Source organism: Neoarius graeffei, chromosome 17 (genome assembly GCF_027579695.1).
Source record: "Neoarius graeffei isolate fNeoGra1 chromosome 17, fNeoGra1.pri, whole genome shotgun sequence".
Classification (NCBI taxonomy): domain Eukaryota; kingdom Metazoa; phylum Chordata; class Actinopteri; order Siluriformes; family Ariidae; genus Neoarius; species Neoarius graeffei.
This window is the reverse complement of record NC_083585.1, coordinates 69,698,899-69,715,847: the sequence shown is the minus strand read 5'-3', so window position 1 is coordinate 69,715,847 and position 16,949 is coordinate 69,698,899. Positions and strand designations below refer to the sequence as shown.

Sequence of the window (16,949 nt, the reverse complement as noted above, 5' to 3'; positions counted from 1 at the left end):
GTGCTGCGAAGATATTTTTATTTTAAAAAATGTTTTTTAGTCTAGATATGGATAGTAACACCTAAATGTAAAAAAAAAAATCAATTAGAAATCTATTCTGCGACAGGAACACAACGATCAGCCATAATGTTAAACCCACTGACAGATGAAGTGAATATCATTGATTATCTCATTCCAGTGGCACCTGTCGAGGGGTGGGGTTTATTAGGGGTGGGGTTTATTAGGCAGCAAGAGAACAGTCAGTTCTTGAAGTTGATGTGCTGGAAGCAGGAAAAATGGACGAGTGTAAAGATCTGAGCGACTCTGACAGATTGTGATGGTGAGATGATTGGGTCTGAACATCTCCAAAATGGCCATCCTGTGGGGTAGTCTGGTTAACACCAGACCATATCACAAGTGAAATATGGTCTGGAATCCACCTATTGAATTTCTCGTAGGGGAGGTGGGGTTTACGATTGTCAACGGCCGTTTATTGGACATTGCGAATGTCTATCATTTGGCGTATACGTAGCCCATGGCCAATCATGGCAGTTGTACCCGGTGGCGTAGTTAGAGCGACGAAGAAGACGAAGAGGCGAAGAAAGACTGTAACGCCAAACGCTGTTCTTTTTTTAAAACAAACTTTCACTCTAAACTATTCAGAACAGTGTCTCAAGCTTGATCGAAAGTTTGGTTCGTATCGCTCGCCGCCATGTTAAATGTGATCCGTAAACAGTCCCAAATAAACTACAAGCTTCCGTTTGTCGAGTAGTACGCGTCACCGTCTTTCCAACCCTCCCCACTCTCTGATTGGCTCCCTAACTCAGGCGAGCCTTTAGACCATAGTTTCCATGCTGTCTTTTCAGATCGGAACGATTGTGCAAAGCAGCATGGGATTTCCCAGGCTACCTGTGGGGTGTTCCCGATATGCAGTGGTTCGTACTGAACAAAAGCGGTCCAAGGATCCAAAGGACAACCGGTGAACCAGCGACAGGGTCATGGGTGTCGAAGGCGCATTGATTCACATGGGGCATGAAGGCTAGTCCATATGGTCCAATCCCACAGAAGAGCTACTGTCAAACAGTAAAAAGTCAAAAAGTAATATTCAAATCCCTTTCTTCAATGCCTTTAGTGTTGTCTTGTTCCAACATACGTCCAATTTGATAACAGAGGTCGTCACACAGCAATTAAACTCAATGAACACCATATCCACCTTGGTGACAGCAATCTCTCAGATATCTTTCACCACATGAGTGCAATAAGAGCCACTGAATGTAGTGCACATAAGCTACCTTTAAGATACCTGACATATACACATTTGGTAACTGTAGGTCAAAATTCCAAGGAAATCTAGATCAGATTTCTAAAAAGCCTCAGGCAGATCACCTGAAGGAGCATCAAATCCAAGTCTGGGATCACGGCATCAAAACAGATCAACGTTTCAGCAACATAAGGACGTTTTGGCGAAATGTCCCCAGAGTCACTGGAGTCAAAAATCAAAGTTTAATGCCTTCTGGTCAAAAGGTTAAGAGGATATGAGAGTGACCCCAGTTTTGGACAATTTGGTCAACACTATAGCTATCCTAGTAGCAGCCAGGTCAGTGATACTGGACTTGTACATACAAGTGACGATGTGTGAATTTGGTTCAGGAGATAAGGGGACAGCACAATGAACAGTCTGGTCATATATGAAATTGTTGTCCAAAAAGAATGCAGGAAAATCTCTTTTTGGGCTCTTAGAGATGCATGTCATGTTATAAATTGGAAGTCAAAATGTCAAGCAGGTTTGAGGTGAACCATAATTTTGGATATTTCGGCCATAGGCCATAGCCTAACCCTTTCATTTATTTTTAAAAGTGAATGCTGGTTAAAACAGAAAGGTGTCAAAAGCATTAACTTCAACAGTTTGTACTATAGTAGCTCTTCTGTGGGATTGGACCATATGGGTTAGCCTTTGTGCCCCATGTGAATCAATGCGCCTTCGACACCCATGACCCTGTCGCTGGGTCACCAGTTGTCCTTTGGATCTTTGGACCACTTTTGTTTGGTACTAACCACTGCATATCGGGAACACCCCACAGGATGGCCATGTTGATGTTCAGACCCAGTCATCTCACCATCACAATCTGTCAGCGTCCCTCAGATCTTTACACTTGCCCATTTTTCCTACTTCCAACACATCAACTTCAAGAACTGACTGTTCTCTTGCTGCCTAATAAACCCCACCCCTAATAAACCCCGCCCCTAATAAACCCCACCCCTCGATAGGCTCCACTGGAATAAGATAATCAATGATATTCACGTCACCTCTTAATGGGTTTAATGGTATGGCTGATCAGTGTAAACTGAAAATAGTTATTTTTAGATATATTAATCACCATGTTCTTTTTTACATAATTACTAACAATATGGCCATTATTTCCCCAAGTAAAGTAAATGTTTTTCCACATTAGACAGGTTCCAAATATCTGATTAATTCATAACTTCTACATGAGACGGAGCATCGGGACGCCACGTCACCTCCGTCACCTCACTGCGTCGTCGTAAACATTGCAACAGTGAGAATGTCACATGTCCACAGTCTGACCTGATCTTCAGAAGAGACACTTTCATATGGAGAAAACAATTCCTTTTTATTTCATTAATAAAATAAAAAACATACAAGTGTTTTGTAATAAATAACCAAGTTTGAGGCTGTTTGGGTGGTGATTTGAGTTACAGTTGTTTTGTTTTCTGTCAAAAAAAAAATAGAATAAAACACAACAAAAAATATAAAGATTTTAAAACCACCAACATTTACAATTATAAGCAAAACATGTTCTTTTTTGCCCACAAATTCGAAGTTGGACATTTTATATAAATTAGGAATATTTACTTGCAACAAAACTTCCAAAAGCCACAAAAGATGAGAGTGAATCAGTTAATCAGCGTTTGGAAGCCCTGAAGTGTGGAAAAAAGGTGATGTGCTTCATTATTATTTCATTATAAATAATTCATTATTATTTCATCATTATTATTTGACTTTAATAAGTTAGTTCCAATTAATATCACCAATTAATGACGTTTGATTAGCGGTGGTATAGAGGGTTAGGATTTGATAAGTTATTTACTTCTTCCTAACCCTTTCCGAACATTATTATGTTATTGCCTTGTGGCTACACTATTCTGTTTGTTCATGACTATGTTTTGATTATTGCATTTTTTACTTTACTGTTTGGAATCAATCAATATCTAATTCCAACATATCAAACTATTTCAGATTATTATTTTGACTTATTATTCAACTTAATTTCTCATTATTTCATTTTAATATTCGAACACAGCACAGTCCATCAATCAATATATCATTATTCTTTATGTTGTTCCTCAGATATTCAGTTAGACAGAGATCGCTTTAATGGAATTCAGTTAAAACAGATATAAACAAATACTGAATATTTTTATATCGTGATTGTTAATAGACTTAAACACACTCAGCTTCAGTGCACCGTAGTCATACTGTACAGTCAAAACAGCGGATTTACTGTAGATTCCTGACATTTTCAGTATTAGGAGTCAAGATAATGAATATTGTGGAATATCAGGTTAATGAGTCAAAACAATGAAGTAAAAATAGAAAAGAACGAGTTAGTAAGTTGAACATGATAACCAGTTATAATAAATGTTGAGGAAATGATTCAACATAACATGATGTTACTCATTGGAAATAATGAGAACACATTTTTTCCCCACAAAATGCAGTTCAAGACTTCTGTATTCCTGAACTGGATTTAGACTGGTTTTAGGTCTAATTGGGTTTTTTGTTTGTTTGTTTGTTTGTTTTAGGCTGGATTTGATGCACAGACCTGGCAACTCTGCTCAGTTTTACAGCTTCACTGAACTCAAAAGCCCAGAGTGTAAATAAGAACAGGATGTTTCCTGAAATGTAGAATTTAAAAAAAGTATTATATATTGATGATATCAAAGCTGAACATTAACAGTCTGAATAATCATCCAGAAAGAGTGAATAAAGGGACAGAGACAGTGGATGTAAAGAAAAGGTTTTAACATGTTAAAATTAATAACCATACATGCAAACATTTAAAAATATATTAAAGTATAAAAACAAATTAAGAACAAAAATGACTTTAGAAATTCTCTCTCTTTTATAGAAGTCTGTGTTTAAGAAAACTGGATGTTGGAGATACAGTAATTAGCTTAAAATAATCAAAAACTGCACACATTAAAAAAATCTATTTACAAATCATATGTATTTAGAGGCAGAGAGAGAGAGAGAGATGCACTGTAGAAACATCAGACATGTGCAGTCTTGGCGTGGTTGCCAGTGGGTGGAGTCTGGTTGGTGGGTGTGTTCTGTTTGGAGTAGTAGGAGTGGTGGTTATTTTCCTGGTATGAGGGGGTGGAGTTAATGGAGCAGCAGGTGAGGATACAGCCCCCCAGGAGGGACAAAGCCCCGCCCACCCAGCCAGAGTACAGAGAAAACCCGAATGACATCAGCCCGAGTTCCTGATGAGCTCCAACCGGGAACCATATGGTGGACGCCAGACTGAACATGGCTGTGGGAACATGAACCCACACACACTAATAAGCCATATTCCATTTGATTCCACGATAGAGAAACACTGCACTGGTAACTTTAACTTAAATGTTGTTAATAATTCAACACTGTAGACACAGAGTGTTTATTTAAAGACTGGGTGTTAACTGAATTCTGTGGGTGTTGACTAAACACTACTGGAGTGAATCAAACACTGTAGGAAATGTAGATGTGAAGTGAAAACTGGATATTAATTAAAATAATATTAACATCATAAAAATAACATGCTCTTGTTAGAAAGCTTTGAAAGATGGTTTCGTCCTTGGAGGTCCACATGGACAGAAATTACACAAACCCCTGTACAATGTTAAGGCAAGACAATGGTGCTTTTGGATGGAACCAAATATTAGCTAATACCGGAGGATCGTGATTTATCTAAATAGCACGCAGTAGTGAAGTCTTTTGCACTGGCAGAGCGACACTGGAAATGAGCCAGAACATCACCCTTTCTCTCAGATGTGCTGGTAAATCATCAGAAAATACTCCGTTTGAGTAAAAGTGTTTTCTGACTCGAACTGCCAGAATTTGGTGGTGAATAATACAAGACTGAAGAACTTAACGGTAAGCCTGACTGCATTTAAACGCAACATAACAGTGTGTTTACAAACGCGTGCGCGTGTTTGCTTACCCACTACGAGCACCAGGATCCCTCCGATGGCTGAACGTTTGTTCTTGTCATTCACTGAATCATCTCCAAGATGGAAGCATGGCATGGAGGAGAGCAGGAGTGCTGCGGCGGGTAAACCGAGGATACACGCTGAGATCATTAACGCACGACATGTCTGGATGTACACTACAACACACAGTCAAGAATGCTAAGAACAGTTAACAGGTTACGACTACAGTGTTAACAATGTGACCTTAAGGTGCGTTGACTGATGATACCAATTCATCAAGCTAACATTACCACTGGAGGGCATGGCTATCTACACTATATGGTCAAAAGTATGTGCACCCCAACCATCATACCTATATGTGCTTCTTCCCCAAACTGCTGCCATAGGAGTATGAAGCACACAGTTGTGCGGATCGTCTCTGTATTCTATAACATTGCAGTTTTCTGTCACTGGAACTAAGAGTCCAAACCTGTGCTCAATGTTCCTAAGCACAAAGCACAGGAACTCCATGAAGACATGGTGTGTGTGTGTGAAGGTTGGAGTGAAGAACTCGAGTGTCCTGCACAGAGTCCTGACTGAACTCAACCCCACTGAACACCTTTGGGATGAACTGGCGCTTCCTCAACATCCCAACATCAGGGTCTGATCTCACTAATGAACACATATCCCCACAGCCACGCCCCAAAATCTAGTGGAGAGCCTTCCCTGGAGGGTGGAGCAATTGTCAGATCGAAATAGACTGATAGATGTTTAAAATTCTTAAAATTCTGTGTAACTGATCACAATTAAATAAACTAGCCATCACTTCAAAAAGGGATTTGCAATACATTATATTTGCTAAACTGAAATATTTAACAGTTATTTCATGAAATCGAGTCGTACATGAGCTGACAGCCGACAAGATGCGTAGCACCATCTATAATCCCTGTACGAAGAGACTGAGTGGATAAACTGTTTTATTCTATCCATATTCACTGGATTTTGAGAAATGGAGCATTTTTATTTTCTGCAAATTTGATAAATAAAAACTTTATACAAAATGTCCAACAAAATAATCTCCACTTAGAATGTAAACAGGGCGGCACGGTGGTGTAGTGGTTAGCGCTGTCGCCTCACAGCAAGAAGGTTCTGGGTTCGAGCCCCGGGGCCGGCGAGGGCCTTTCTGTGCGGAGTTTGCATGTTCTCCCCGTGTCCGCGTGGGTTTCCTCCGGGTGCTCCGGTTTCCCCCACAGTCCAAAGACATGCAGGTTAGGTTAACTGGTGACTCTAAATTGAGCGTAGGTGTGAATGTGAGTGTGAATGGTTGTCTGTGTCTATGTGTCAGCCCTGTGATGACCTGGCGACTTGTCCAGGGTGAACCCCGCCTTTCGCCCGTAGTCAGCTGGGATAGGATCCAGCTCGCCTGCGACCCTGTAGAACAGGATAAAGCGGCTAGAGATGATGGATGGAAGATACGTTGCTTAATCAATGGTGGAGCTATTTAATGTCACGTGAGCCATCCTTGGCCAATACTTGCATGGGAATTTTTTGATGAGGGATCAAATACATTATATCCCAAAATTTAATTGATGATTATAACAGCAACAACAATAAGAAGAAGATTATGTAAGTCTCTCTGGATAAGCATGTTTCTAAAATGTGTGTAATTTCTGTAATTTGTACTTTGTGTGCTCAGTCCATCATCATTTAATTACGCACATTTTAGTAAAAAATAATTATCAGAGACAATCAGAGACAACAACTTCATTCACATTCATTCCTCCTGCAACTGAGTCCATAACACACCAACTGCTTAGTATGATGTAAACGTCACTGAAACAGGTTAGAAAATATGAGCCCATACGGAGATTAAAACTCGGCTGCATATCCCAGCGCTGGGCGAGTGATCGTTTCCTCGCAGCTTCATTTTATATCATTCTTTGTGTTTGTGGTTTTTTTTTATAGCCACTAAAAGAAAACATACTGATTTTCTTTCTTTGAAGGACAGAAGGGCGGAGTCCTGCTAGACCACTGATACAAGCTGCCTCTGAACACACACCATAAAAATACAGTTACAGTCAGAAGTTTCCATACAGGAACATGAATAAATGTGATGGTAATTTTGGTCTTTCAGTGATTTCTCTGAACCGATCTTTTTCTGTGACAGAACACACTCCCCGGCCACTTTAATAGGAACGTGTTGTTGATTGTAAGATCCCTGTTCTTGGCTGCAGGAGTGGAACCCAATGTGTTCTTCTGCTGTTGCATGCTGAGATGCTTTTCTGCTCACCACGGTTGTAAAGAGTGATTATACGAGTTACTATATCCTTCCTGGCTAAAAAGCTTAAACCAATCTGTCCATTTCCCTCTGACCCTCTCTTATCAACAAGGCGTTTGTTTCCACCCACAGAACTGTCGCTCACTCACTCAGTGTTTTTTGTTTTCTGCACCATTCTGTGTAAACTCTAGAGACTGCTGTGTGTGAAAACCCCAGGAGATCAGCAGCTTCTGAAATACTCAAACCAGTCCATCTGGATCAAACCAACACCCATACCACAGTGAGAGAAAGTCACACTTTGAGATCACAGTTTTTCCCATTCTGATGGTTGAACATTGTGAACATTAACTGAAGCTCTTGATTTGTATCAGTGGGATTTGATGCATCGAGGGATCGGCTGATTAGAGAACTGCATCAAACAGCAGAGGGGTGGGTGTTCCTAATAAAGTGGCCGGTGAGTGTACAGCTTTAATAAAAATAAATAAATAAATAAATAAATACAAGAATTCAATGCTCAAGATTTAATTTATTTTGGGTCTGAAATTAACACAGGGTCAAAACTTCACACACCCACTGAGATTATTAATTCAGTGAAGCTGAAATTTCCAAAACGTCTTTAACTCTCCCAGTCCAAGGCCTCTTAATTGACTGCAGCTGGAAGCTTCTCTATGCACAACATAAAAAGGGTTTGATTGACACTCATTTGATTGACCAACACACAGTGCAGTGAGAAAGTCCCAGGAGCTCAGTGCAGATCTGAGAAAGAGGATCATAGATTTACACTCAGGAATGTCTCCTGGAGCCATTTCTAAACAACTGCAGATTCAAACTATTCTTTAAGTTCGTTTCTTAAGACAAGGATTTTTTAAGATGTTACCTTGTTGTTGACAGTTTCGGCAATAAACTTCCGCCTTCTTCAAAACAGTCACCAGATGTCGAGTGGTGACGTGCTTTATCAGCTGATGTTACTCTATGGAGGCGTGAACGTCCCGCCCAATTTGACAGGTAGTCCACACCTCCTGCTGTCAGGTCGCTCCTCCAGGACTGCGCTCCAGGTGTGCGACAGCTCATACGCTCCCTCATCCTGGTTCATAGTCCTCTGCGCCCGCTTGCGTATCTCCACTGCCTCCAAAATTCAACGCTGATATCTATTTTCTTCAGCGCAAATGACTCTGGCCTCTTCCCAATTCATTATATGATTTTGTCGTTTGCAGTGGTCTGAAATGGCTGATTTTAGGTTTTCTTGGTGTGCTTTTTCTTTTTCGGATCTTGTGAGTCTTTTTGTTGTTTCTTTTTCACATTCTATTTGGTGTTCTTTTCTGCGAGCATGGAAGCATCTGCCCGTTTCACCAATATAGACTTTATTACATGAACGGCAAGGGATTTCATAGATGACATTGCATTTATTGTCCAGTTGTATTTTGTCTTTGGGGTGATCTAGCAGCTGTCGGAGGTTCTTGTATGGTTTGACCGGGGTGTTGATGTGGTATTTCCTCATGGATCGTTGGATGCGTTCTGTAACTCCTTTTATGTATGGTAGTGTGACAAAGCCCCGGTTTGTTTTTTCGGTGTTTTTTCTTGTTTGTTTTTTTTCTTTTATTTGTGTCTGTAATTTTCCTTTTCGGATTGCCCACGGTGGATATTGGCAGTTTTTTAATGCCTGTTGGATGTGTTGTTCCTCCTCCTGTCTGTCTTTCTCCTCCGTGATGTTCTGTACTCGGTCGTATAGTGTTCTGATTACTGACATTTTGTGTGCGATGGGATGTTCAGATGTCCAGAGAAGATATTGGTCGGTGTGTGTAGGTTTTCTGTATGTTGTAATTCTAATGTTCCCTTCTTCTGTGTGGTGTATTTCTAACCCTAACCACCTCATCCCCACAGCAGACATCACCCCCCGGATATACGGCACACCGAAAATTCATAAACCCGGAGCACCACTAAGACCCATAGTAGACAGTATAGGGTCAGTTACTTACAACCTTTCCAAGATGCTGGCAGACATAATTAAACCACTCCTCGGACTCACGGAATACCACTGCAAAAACTCAAAACAACTGGCGAAAGAACTAAAGGAAATCAAGATAAAAAAGGATGAAATTTTTGTATCACATGACGTCATATCCCTCTTTACAAAAACACTGGTCACAAACACTCTCAACATAGTAGAAAACCGGTTAAAAGCAGACAGAACCGTGAAAAAACGTACAAAACTTACAGCACAGGACATAACAAAACTATTACATTTCATCTCCATTTCCACATATTTCCAATTCAGAGGCACAATTTACAGACAAAAAGAGGGATTTGCAATGGGGGACTCGCTATCTGCCACTCTATGCAACTTTTTTATGGAGGATCTGGAAACCCGAGCCATAGAAACAGCACCGGACAAATGCAAACCTATCTTCTGGAAAAGATACGTTGATGACATTCTTGAAATAATCAAAACAGGCCACACACAACAACTCACAGATCACCTAAACTCCATAGACAAGACAGGCAACATCAGATTCACACACGAAGAGGAAACGGACAAGACAATAACATTTCTGGACCTAAAAATACACCACACAGAAGAAGGTAATATCAGAATTACAACATACAGAAAACCTACACACACCGACCAATATCTTCTCTGGACATCTGAGCATCCCATCGCACATAAAATGTCAGTAATCAGAACACTATACGACCGAACACAGAACATCACGGAGGAGAAAGACAGACAGGAGGAGGAACAACACATCCAACAGGCATTAAAAAACTGCCAATATCCACCGTGGGCAATTCGAAAAGGAAAATCACAGACACAAAAAAAGGAAAGAAACAAACAAACAAGAAAAAACACAGAAAAAACAAACCGGGGCTTTGTCACATTACCATACATAAAAGGAGTTACAGAACGCATCCAACGATCCATGAGGAAATACCACATCAACACCCCGGTCAAACCATACAAGAACCTCCGACAGCTGCTAGTTCACCCCAAAGACAAAATACAACTGGACAATAAATGCAACGTCATCTATGAAATCCCTTGCCGTTCATGTAATAAAGTCTATATTGGTGAAACGGGCAGATGCTTCCATGCTCGCAGAAAAGAACACCAAATAGAATGTGAAAAAGAAACAACAAAAAGACTCACAAGATCCGAAAAAGAAAAAGCACACCAAGAAAACCTAAAATCAGCCATTTCAGACCACTGCAAACGACAAAATCATATAATGAATTGGGAAGAGGCCAGAGTCATTCGCACTGAAGAAAATAGATATCAGCGTTGGATTTTGGAGGCAGTGGAGATACGCAAGCGGGCGCAGAGGACGATGAACCGGGATGAGGGAGCGTACGCGCTGTCGCACACCTGGAGCGCCGTCCTGGAGGAGCGACCTGACAGCAGGAGGCGTGAACTACCTGTCAAATTGGGCGGGACGTTCACGCCTCCATAGAGTAACATCAGCTGATAAGGCACGTCACCACTCGACATCTGGTGACTGTTTTGAAGAAGGCGGAAGTTTATCGCCGAAACTGTCAACAAGGTAACATCTTAAAAAATCCTTGTCTTAAGAAACAAACTTAAAGAACAGTTTGAATAGTTAGACATAATGAACTTTCACTAAATAACTGCAGATTCATTACATTACATTACATTACATTTAGCAGATGCTCTTATCCAAAGCAACGTACAACAAGTGAAAAAGTCAGGTACAGGAAGTGCTGAACTTCTAGACTAGAAAGTTCTAGTGCCAAGTGAACAAATCAAGTTTATTTGTACAGCGCTTTTAACAATAAACATTGTCGCAAAGCAGCTTTACACAATTTGAACGACTTAAAACGAGCTAATTTTATCCCTAATCTATCCCCAATGATGAAGCCTGTGGCGACGGTGGCAAGGAAAAACTCCCTCAGACAACATGAGGAAGAAACCTCGAGAGGAACCAGACTCAAAAGGGAACCCATCCTCATTTGGGCGACAACAGACAGCCTGACTACAGTCAAGGAAACAAACAGTCAAGGAAACAAACCAACCATACAAATGAACTGGCAAAGTACAACTAAATAGTACACACACACACACACACACACGCAGAGCTTGGTGTTGTGCATCTCTCTCTCCCGTGACTCATCTCTCTTCTCTTTATCCTGAAGAGTTATGAAACTAACCTGTGGCAAAATTGCTTTAAATTATGTTATTTGTGGGGCGGCACGGTGGTGTAGTGGTTAGTGCTGTTACCTCACAGCGAGAAGGTTCTGGGTTCGAGCCCCGTGGCCGGCGAGGGCCTTTCTGTGCGGAGTTTGCATGTTCTCCCCGTGTCCGCGTGGGTTTCCTCCGGGTGCTCCGGTTTCCCCCACAGTCCAAAGACATGCAGGTTAGGTTAACTGGTGACTCTAAATTGAGCGTAGGTGTGAATGTGAGTGTGAATGGTTGTCTGTGTCTATGTGTCAGCCCTGTGATGACCTGGCAACTTGTCCAGGGTGAACCCCGCCTTTCGCCCGTAGTCAGCTGGGATAGGATCCAGCTCGCCTGCGACCCTGTAGAACAGGATAAAGCGGCTACAGATAATGAGATGAGACCTGGGTTTGACTATAAACTGCAACTGGTGGTGAGTCTCAGGTCCAGGAGGACTTGAGTATTGGGAAAAATGGTATCAATTCAAATGGTTAATCCCCATTGCTCTGGTCCGGAGTGGTAGCACCTCCCTGGGTTCCAGCTATGGGTTAAATAGTATATCACTAATAAGCCATAAAAGGCAGCAGGGTGCTTTTCAGTGCAATGTGGCAGATTAACCCAACAGGGTCAATGGTGAGATAGCATGTGGAAGTGCCACTCAAATGGCCAATGGATGGCATCATTTGGCAAGTCAGTCATTACTGTGGGGAAACTTCTATACCCGTCAGGTCTGTGGCACGTTTGTGCACCACTTGGCATCAGGTCTGGAGGTCCAGAGAGACAACATGGGGGCATGACATCATTTGTCTTACCTTACTGTGCAAGGCACTTCATTAGGAGAGGAGAATAATATACAAGAGCTCACAAGGCCAGACATTTCGTAGCGGCTCGGTTGGGCCATTTGTGCTGCTCCGGTGCAGGTGATTTTGTTGCTCTGGTGTGGGCCTCATGGCCCATCTGTGTTTCTTTGCATCATATGGAAGCAGTCATCATCACTAGTGATGGACAGCTGACAAATTATTTGTACCTGTACATGCACAACTCCACCAGCTCTGCTGATCAACTTATTGTGTTTAAATAAAGTTATTCATTCAATATTTTTACTGAAGTACAGGTTTTGCTTTCTCGACCCACATCAGGCCCTGGGGCTGTTTTACTGCCAGTGGAACTGATGCACTGCACAAAGTGGATGGAGAACCTCAGAATTCTTCAGCAGAACCTCAAACCATCAGAAGCTTGAACCCAGTTGTGTGTTCCAACAGGACAGAGACCTCAAACACACATCACAGCTGGTTGTGGAGGATAAAGCAGGAGAACATTCAGCTTCAAACAAGTCCTGATCTCAACCCTGTCAGAAATATGTGGGGTGTGAGTAAAAGTCAGGTCTGTTCCAGAGCGCACACACACACACACACACACTTATCAGAACTCAACCAATTCTGCTGAGAAGAGAAGACAAATATCCAACCAGAACTCTGACAGAAGCTCGTTGATGGGAACAGAAGCGTCTGGTGAAGGAGAAACTCGCTCAGGGAGATTTAATCAGATATTAGGTGGCTGTATGTATAATTTTGACCCTGTGTTGATTTCACACCAAAATTAAATAAAATCTTCTGCACTGAATTTTTGTTAAAGATTAAAGGTGTGTGTTTTCATCGTTCTGTCAGAGAAAAACATCAGTTCAGAGAATCCGTGAAAACCAAACATCACCATCACATTCATCTCTCCGTATGTAAACTTCTGACTGTAAGTGTAATATGTATGGTACCATGTAGATTGTACAAACAACACACACACACACACACTACTGTGCAAAAGTCTTTGTTACATGTAAAGAAATGCTTTCGACCAAAAATGGCTTAAAAAATAATGAAATTAAATGTTTCAATATTTAAAAATACTATAAACAGTAATCAGTGAGCCATAATTAATGAAACAGTCAGTATTTGGTGTGAGACGACCCTTTGCTTTAAAAAATATATTTTTCCGTCTCAGGTCCAGTGAGGTCAGTTTTATGTGGAAATGATCTGTAGGTTTTCCTGAGCATCTTACAGAACCAGCCACAGTTCTTCTGGACACTTTGACTGTCACACTCACTTCTTCATTTTACACCAAAACCCAGCAGCCTTCATTATGCTTTCTTTTTTCATCTGAAAAGCGTTCTCTTATTGAATATGCTGCTCAGACATATTACAGCCAGTTTTTTTTTTTTTTCCTCTGTAATGTTTCATCTTGTGCTGGAAAAAAACAAAACAAAAAACCCTAAACATTTGGAACTCTAAAATGTTTTTGTAATGTTTTGACTCGATAATGTAGAAATCATAAAATGGAAATCTATAACAAAGTGTGGATGGGAAACTATATAGGGTGCCAAGACTTTTGCACAGTACTGTATATTATAGTGTTCTTGTACATTATAATGCATGTGATCAAATACAGAGAATTAAATATTTAGATTTTAATCACTCATTGATTTCCATTTTAATTGCAATATTTTATAAAGAATACTGCAATAATAAACACTATTTATATTTTAAGAACAAAATAAATACATTCCACAATCAACATTTAATCATGAAAACAAAAAAAACTATGAGATTTGAAGGGTACTGTGGGGTGTGTGTGTGTGTGCAGTACTGTGGGGTGTGCATGTGTGTGTGTGCAGTACTGTGGGGTGTGTGTGTGTGTGTGTGTGTGTGTGTGTGTGTGTGTGTGCAGTACTGTGGGGTGTGCATGTGTGTGTGTGTGTGTGTGTGTGCAGTACTGTGGGGTGTGCATGTGTGTGTGTGCAGTACTGTGGGGTGTGTGTGTGTGTGTGTGTGTGTGTGCAGTACTGTGGGGGGTGTGTGTGTGTGTGTGTGTGTGTGTGTGTGTGTGTGTGTGTGTGTGCAGTACTGTGGGGTGTGCATGTGTGTGTGTGCAGTACTGTGGTGTGTGTGTGTGTGTGCAGTACTGTGGTGTGTGTGTGTGTGTGTGTGTGTGTGTGTGTGTGTGTGTGTGTGTGTGTGTGTGTGTGCAGTACTGTGGGGTGTGCATGTGTGTGTGTGCAGTACTGTGGGGTGTGTGTGTGTGTGTGTGTGTGTGTGTGTGTGTGTGCAGTACTGTGGGGTGTGCATGTGTGTGTGTGTGTGTGTGTGTGCAGTACTGTGGGGTGTGCATGTGTGTGTGTGCAGTACTGTGGGGTGTGTGTGTGTGTGTGTGTGTGTGTGCAGTACTGTGGGGTGTGTGTGTGTGTGTGTGTGTGTGTGTGTGTGTGTGTGTGTGTGTGCAGTACTGTGGGGTGTGCATGTGTGTGTGTGCAGTACTGTGGTGTGTGTGTGTGTGTGCAGTACTGTGGTGTGTGTGTGTGTGTGTGTGTGTGTGTGTGTGTGTGTGTGCAGTACTGTGGGGTGTGCATGTGTGTGTGTGCAGTACTGTGGGGTGTGTGTGTGTGTGTGTGTGTGTGTGTGTGTGTGTGTGTGTGTGTGTGCAGTACTGTGGGGTGTGCGTGTGTGTGTGTGTGTGTGTGTGCAGTACTGTGGGGTGTGCATGTGTGTGTGTGCAGTACTGTGGGGTGTGCGTGTGTGTGTGTGCAGTACTGTGGGGTGTGCGTGTGTGTGTGTGCAGTACTGTGGGGTGTGCGTGTGTGTGTGTGCAGTACTGTGGGGTGTGTGTGTGTGTGTGTGTGTGTGTGTGTGTGTGTGTGTGTGTGCAGTACTGTGGGGTGTGTGTGTGTGTGTGTGTGTGTGTGTAGTACTGTGGGGTGTGTGTGTGTGTGTGTAGTACTGTGGGGTGTGTGTGTGTGTGTGTGTGTGTGTGTGTAGTACTGTGGGGTGTGTGTGTGTGTGTGTGTGTGTGTGTGTGTAGTACTGTGGGGTGTGTGTGTGTGTGTGTGTGTGTGTGTGTGCAGTACTGTGGGGTGTGTGTGTGTGTGTGTGCAGTACTGTGGGGGGTGTGTGTGTGTGTGTGTGTGTGCAGTACTGTGGGGGGTGTGTGTGTGTGTGCAGTACTGTGGGGTGTGTGTGTGTGTGTGTGTGTGTGTGTGCAGTACTGTGGGGTGTGTGTGTGTGTGTGTGTGTGCAGTACTGTGGGGTGTGTGTGTGTGTGTGTGTGTGTGTGTGTGTGTGCAGTACTGTGGGGTGTGTGTGTGTGTAGTACTGTGGGGTGTGTGTGTGTGTGTGTGTGCAGTACTGTGGGGTGTGTGTGTGTGTGTGTGTGTGTGCGTGCAGTACTGTGGGGTGTGTATGTGTGTGTGCAGTACTGTGGGGTGTGTGTGTGTGCAGTACTGTGACTCACCGGGCAGCTCGAGGATCTGGTTGAGGGAGAAGCAGTGGTAAAGTGCGGTGGAGATCACACACTGCTCCCACAAGCCTTTGGTCTCCAGCTCATCCATCTTCCTGCACGTGTTCATGCCGTATTTACAGCGGATCACCCAGTCACTGGTGGAGGTGGCGATGATCACACAGATCCACCCCACAGTACTCAGGAGGAACCCCATCAGCTGCAGGCACACGCTCGCCATCACCACACGGTATTAATGTGGAGGAATAAAACTAGATATTTTTAAAAATAATAAAAATAATAAAGTCCTGATTCACTGCTGTATTGAAAATAATCAAATCAAACAACAAAATGTAAAATAAATAACTAGATAAAATAATACCGTCTGTTAGTAATTATGTAAGTAACAGGAAAAAATAAAAATAAAACAATTAAAAATATATAACACTAAAAAAGAAAGGAACTTTACTTTTCTCGGGATAACAAAATTGAAAAATCAAACAAGAAAAGTTTTAAAATAAAATACTAAAAATTAAAACTTCTCTTCAATTCCAATATCCATTACAAAAAATAGAAATACAATAAAAAGGGCTGAAAAATGAAAAGAATAACAGAATGTTGTATTTAGAAGAGCTGGATGGTTTGGGTGTCGAGTTCTGCAGGATGGCTGCTGCTGCTGATGATAATCCGGTGTGTGAGCTTCATCCTGTGCTGGAGGTTTAGAGAAGGGGGAACACCTCAGGAGCCGTTTTTATAGAATAAACAACCACGCACTACTTTCAGCCAATCAGAGAGAGGAAGAAAACTCTCAGCCAATCAGAGAGAGGTGGAGCTTCTGAGCGAGCGTGGACTGAAAGCAGTCTGATGGAGAGTGTGTGTACACACCACGCTATTAGTGTGTGACTGACCTCTACTGACTGAAGAGTGTGTACTGTATATATAGAACTATAAGAAATACTCTGGAGATACAGTGTCTTGCAAAAGTATTCCCCCCCTTGGTGTTTGTCCTGTTTTGTTGCATTACAAGCTGGAATTAAAATGGATTTTTGGAGGGTTAGCACCATTTGATTT

The 16,949-nt window shown here is 42.0% G+C and overlaps 1 protein-coding gene across 3 annotated transcripts; it reads right to left on the bottom strand.

Annotated features, from left to right (window-relative positions):
- Window positions 1–4,007: 4,007 nt before the first annotated feature.
- cldn11a (claudin 11a) lies at window positions 4,008–16,582 on the bottom strand. Of its 3 annotated transcripts, XM_060943448.1 has the most exons (4): window positions 16,348–16,582; window positions 15,894–16,098; window positions 5,205–5,369; window positions 4,008–4,535 (listed from the first exon to the last, which is right to left on the bottom strand). In XM_060943448.1, exons 2-4 carry the CDS (start codon window positions 16,093–16,095, stop codon window positions 4,273–4,275), a joined length of 630 nt encoding a protein of 209 aa, XP_060799431.1. In that variant the 5' UTR covers window positions 16,096–16,098; window positions 16,348–16,582; the 3' UTR covers window positions 4,008–4,272. The 3 variants fall into 3 exon arrangements, with proteins under 3 accessions (XP_060799431.1, XP_060799430.1, XP_060799432.1); XM_060943447.1 differs by lacking the exon at window positions 16,348–16,582 and having other exon boundaries at window positions 15,894–16,249; XM_060943449.1 differs by lacking the exon at window positions 16,348–16,582 and having other exon boundaries at window positions 5,205–5,306; window positions 15,894–16,249.
- Between the last annotated feature and the right edge of the window lie 367 nt (window positions 16,583–16,949).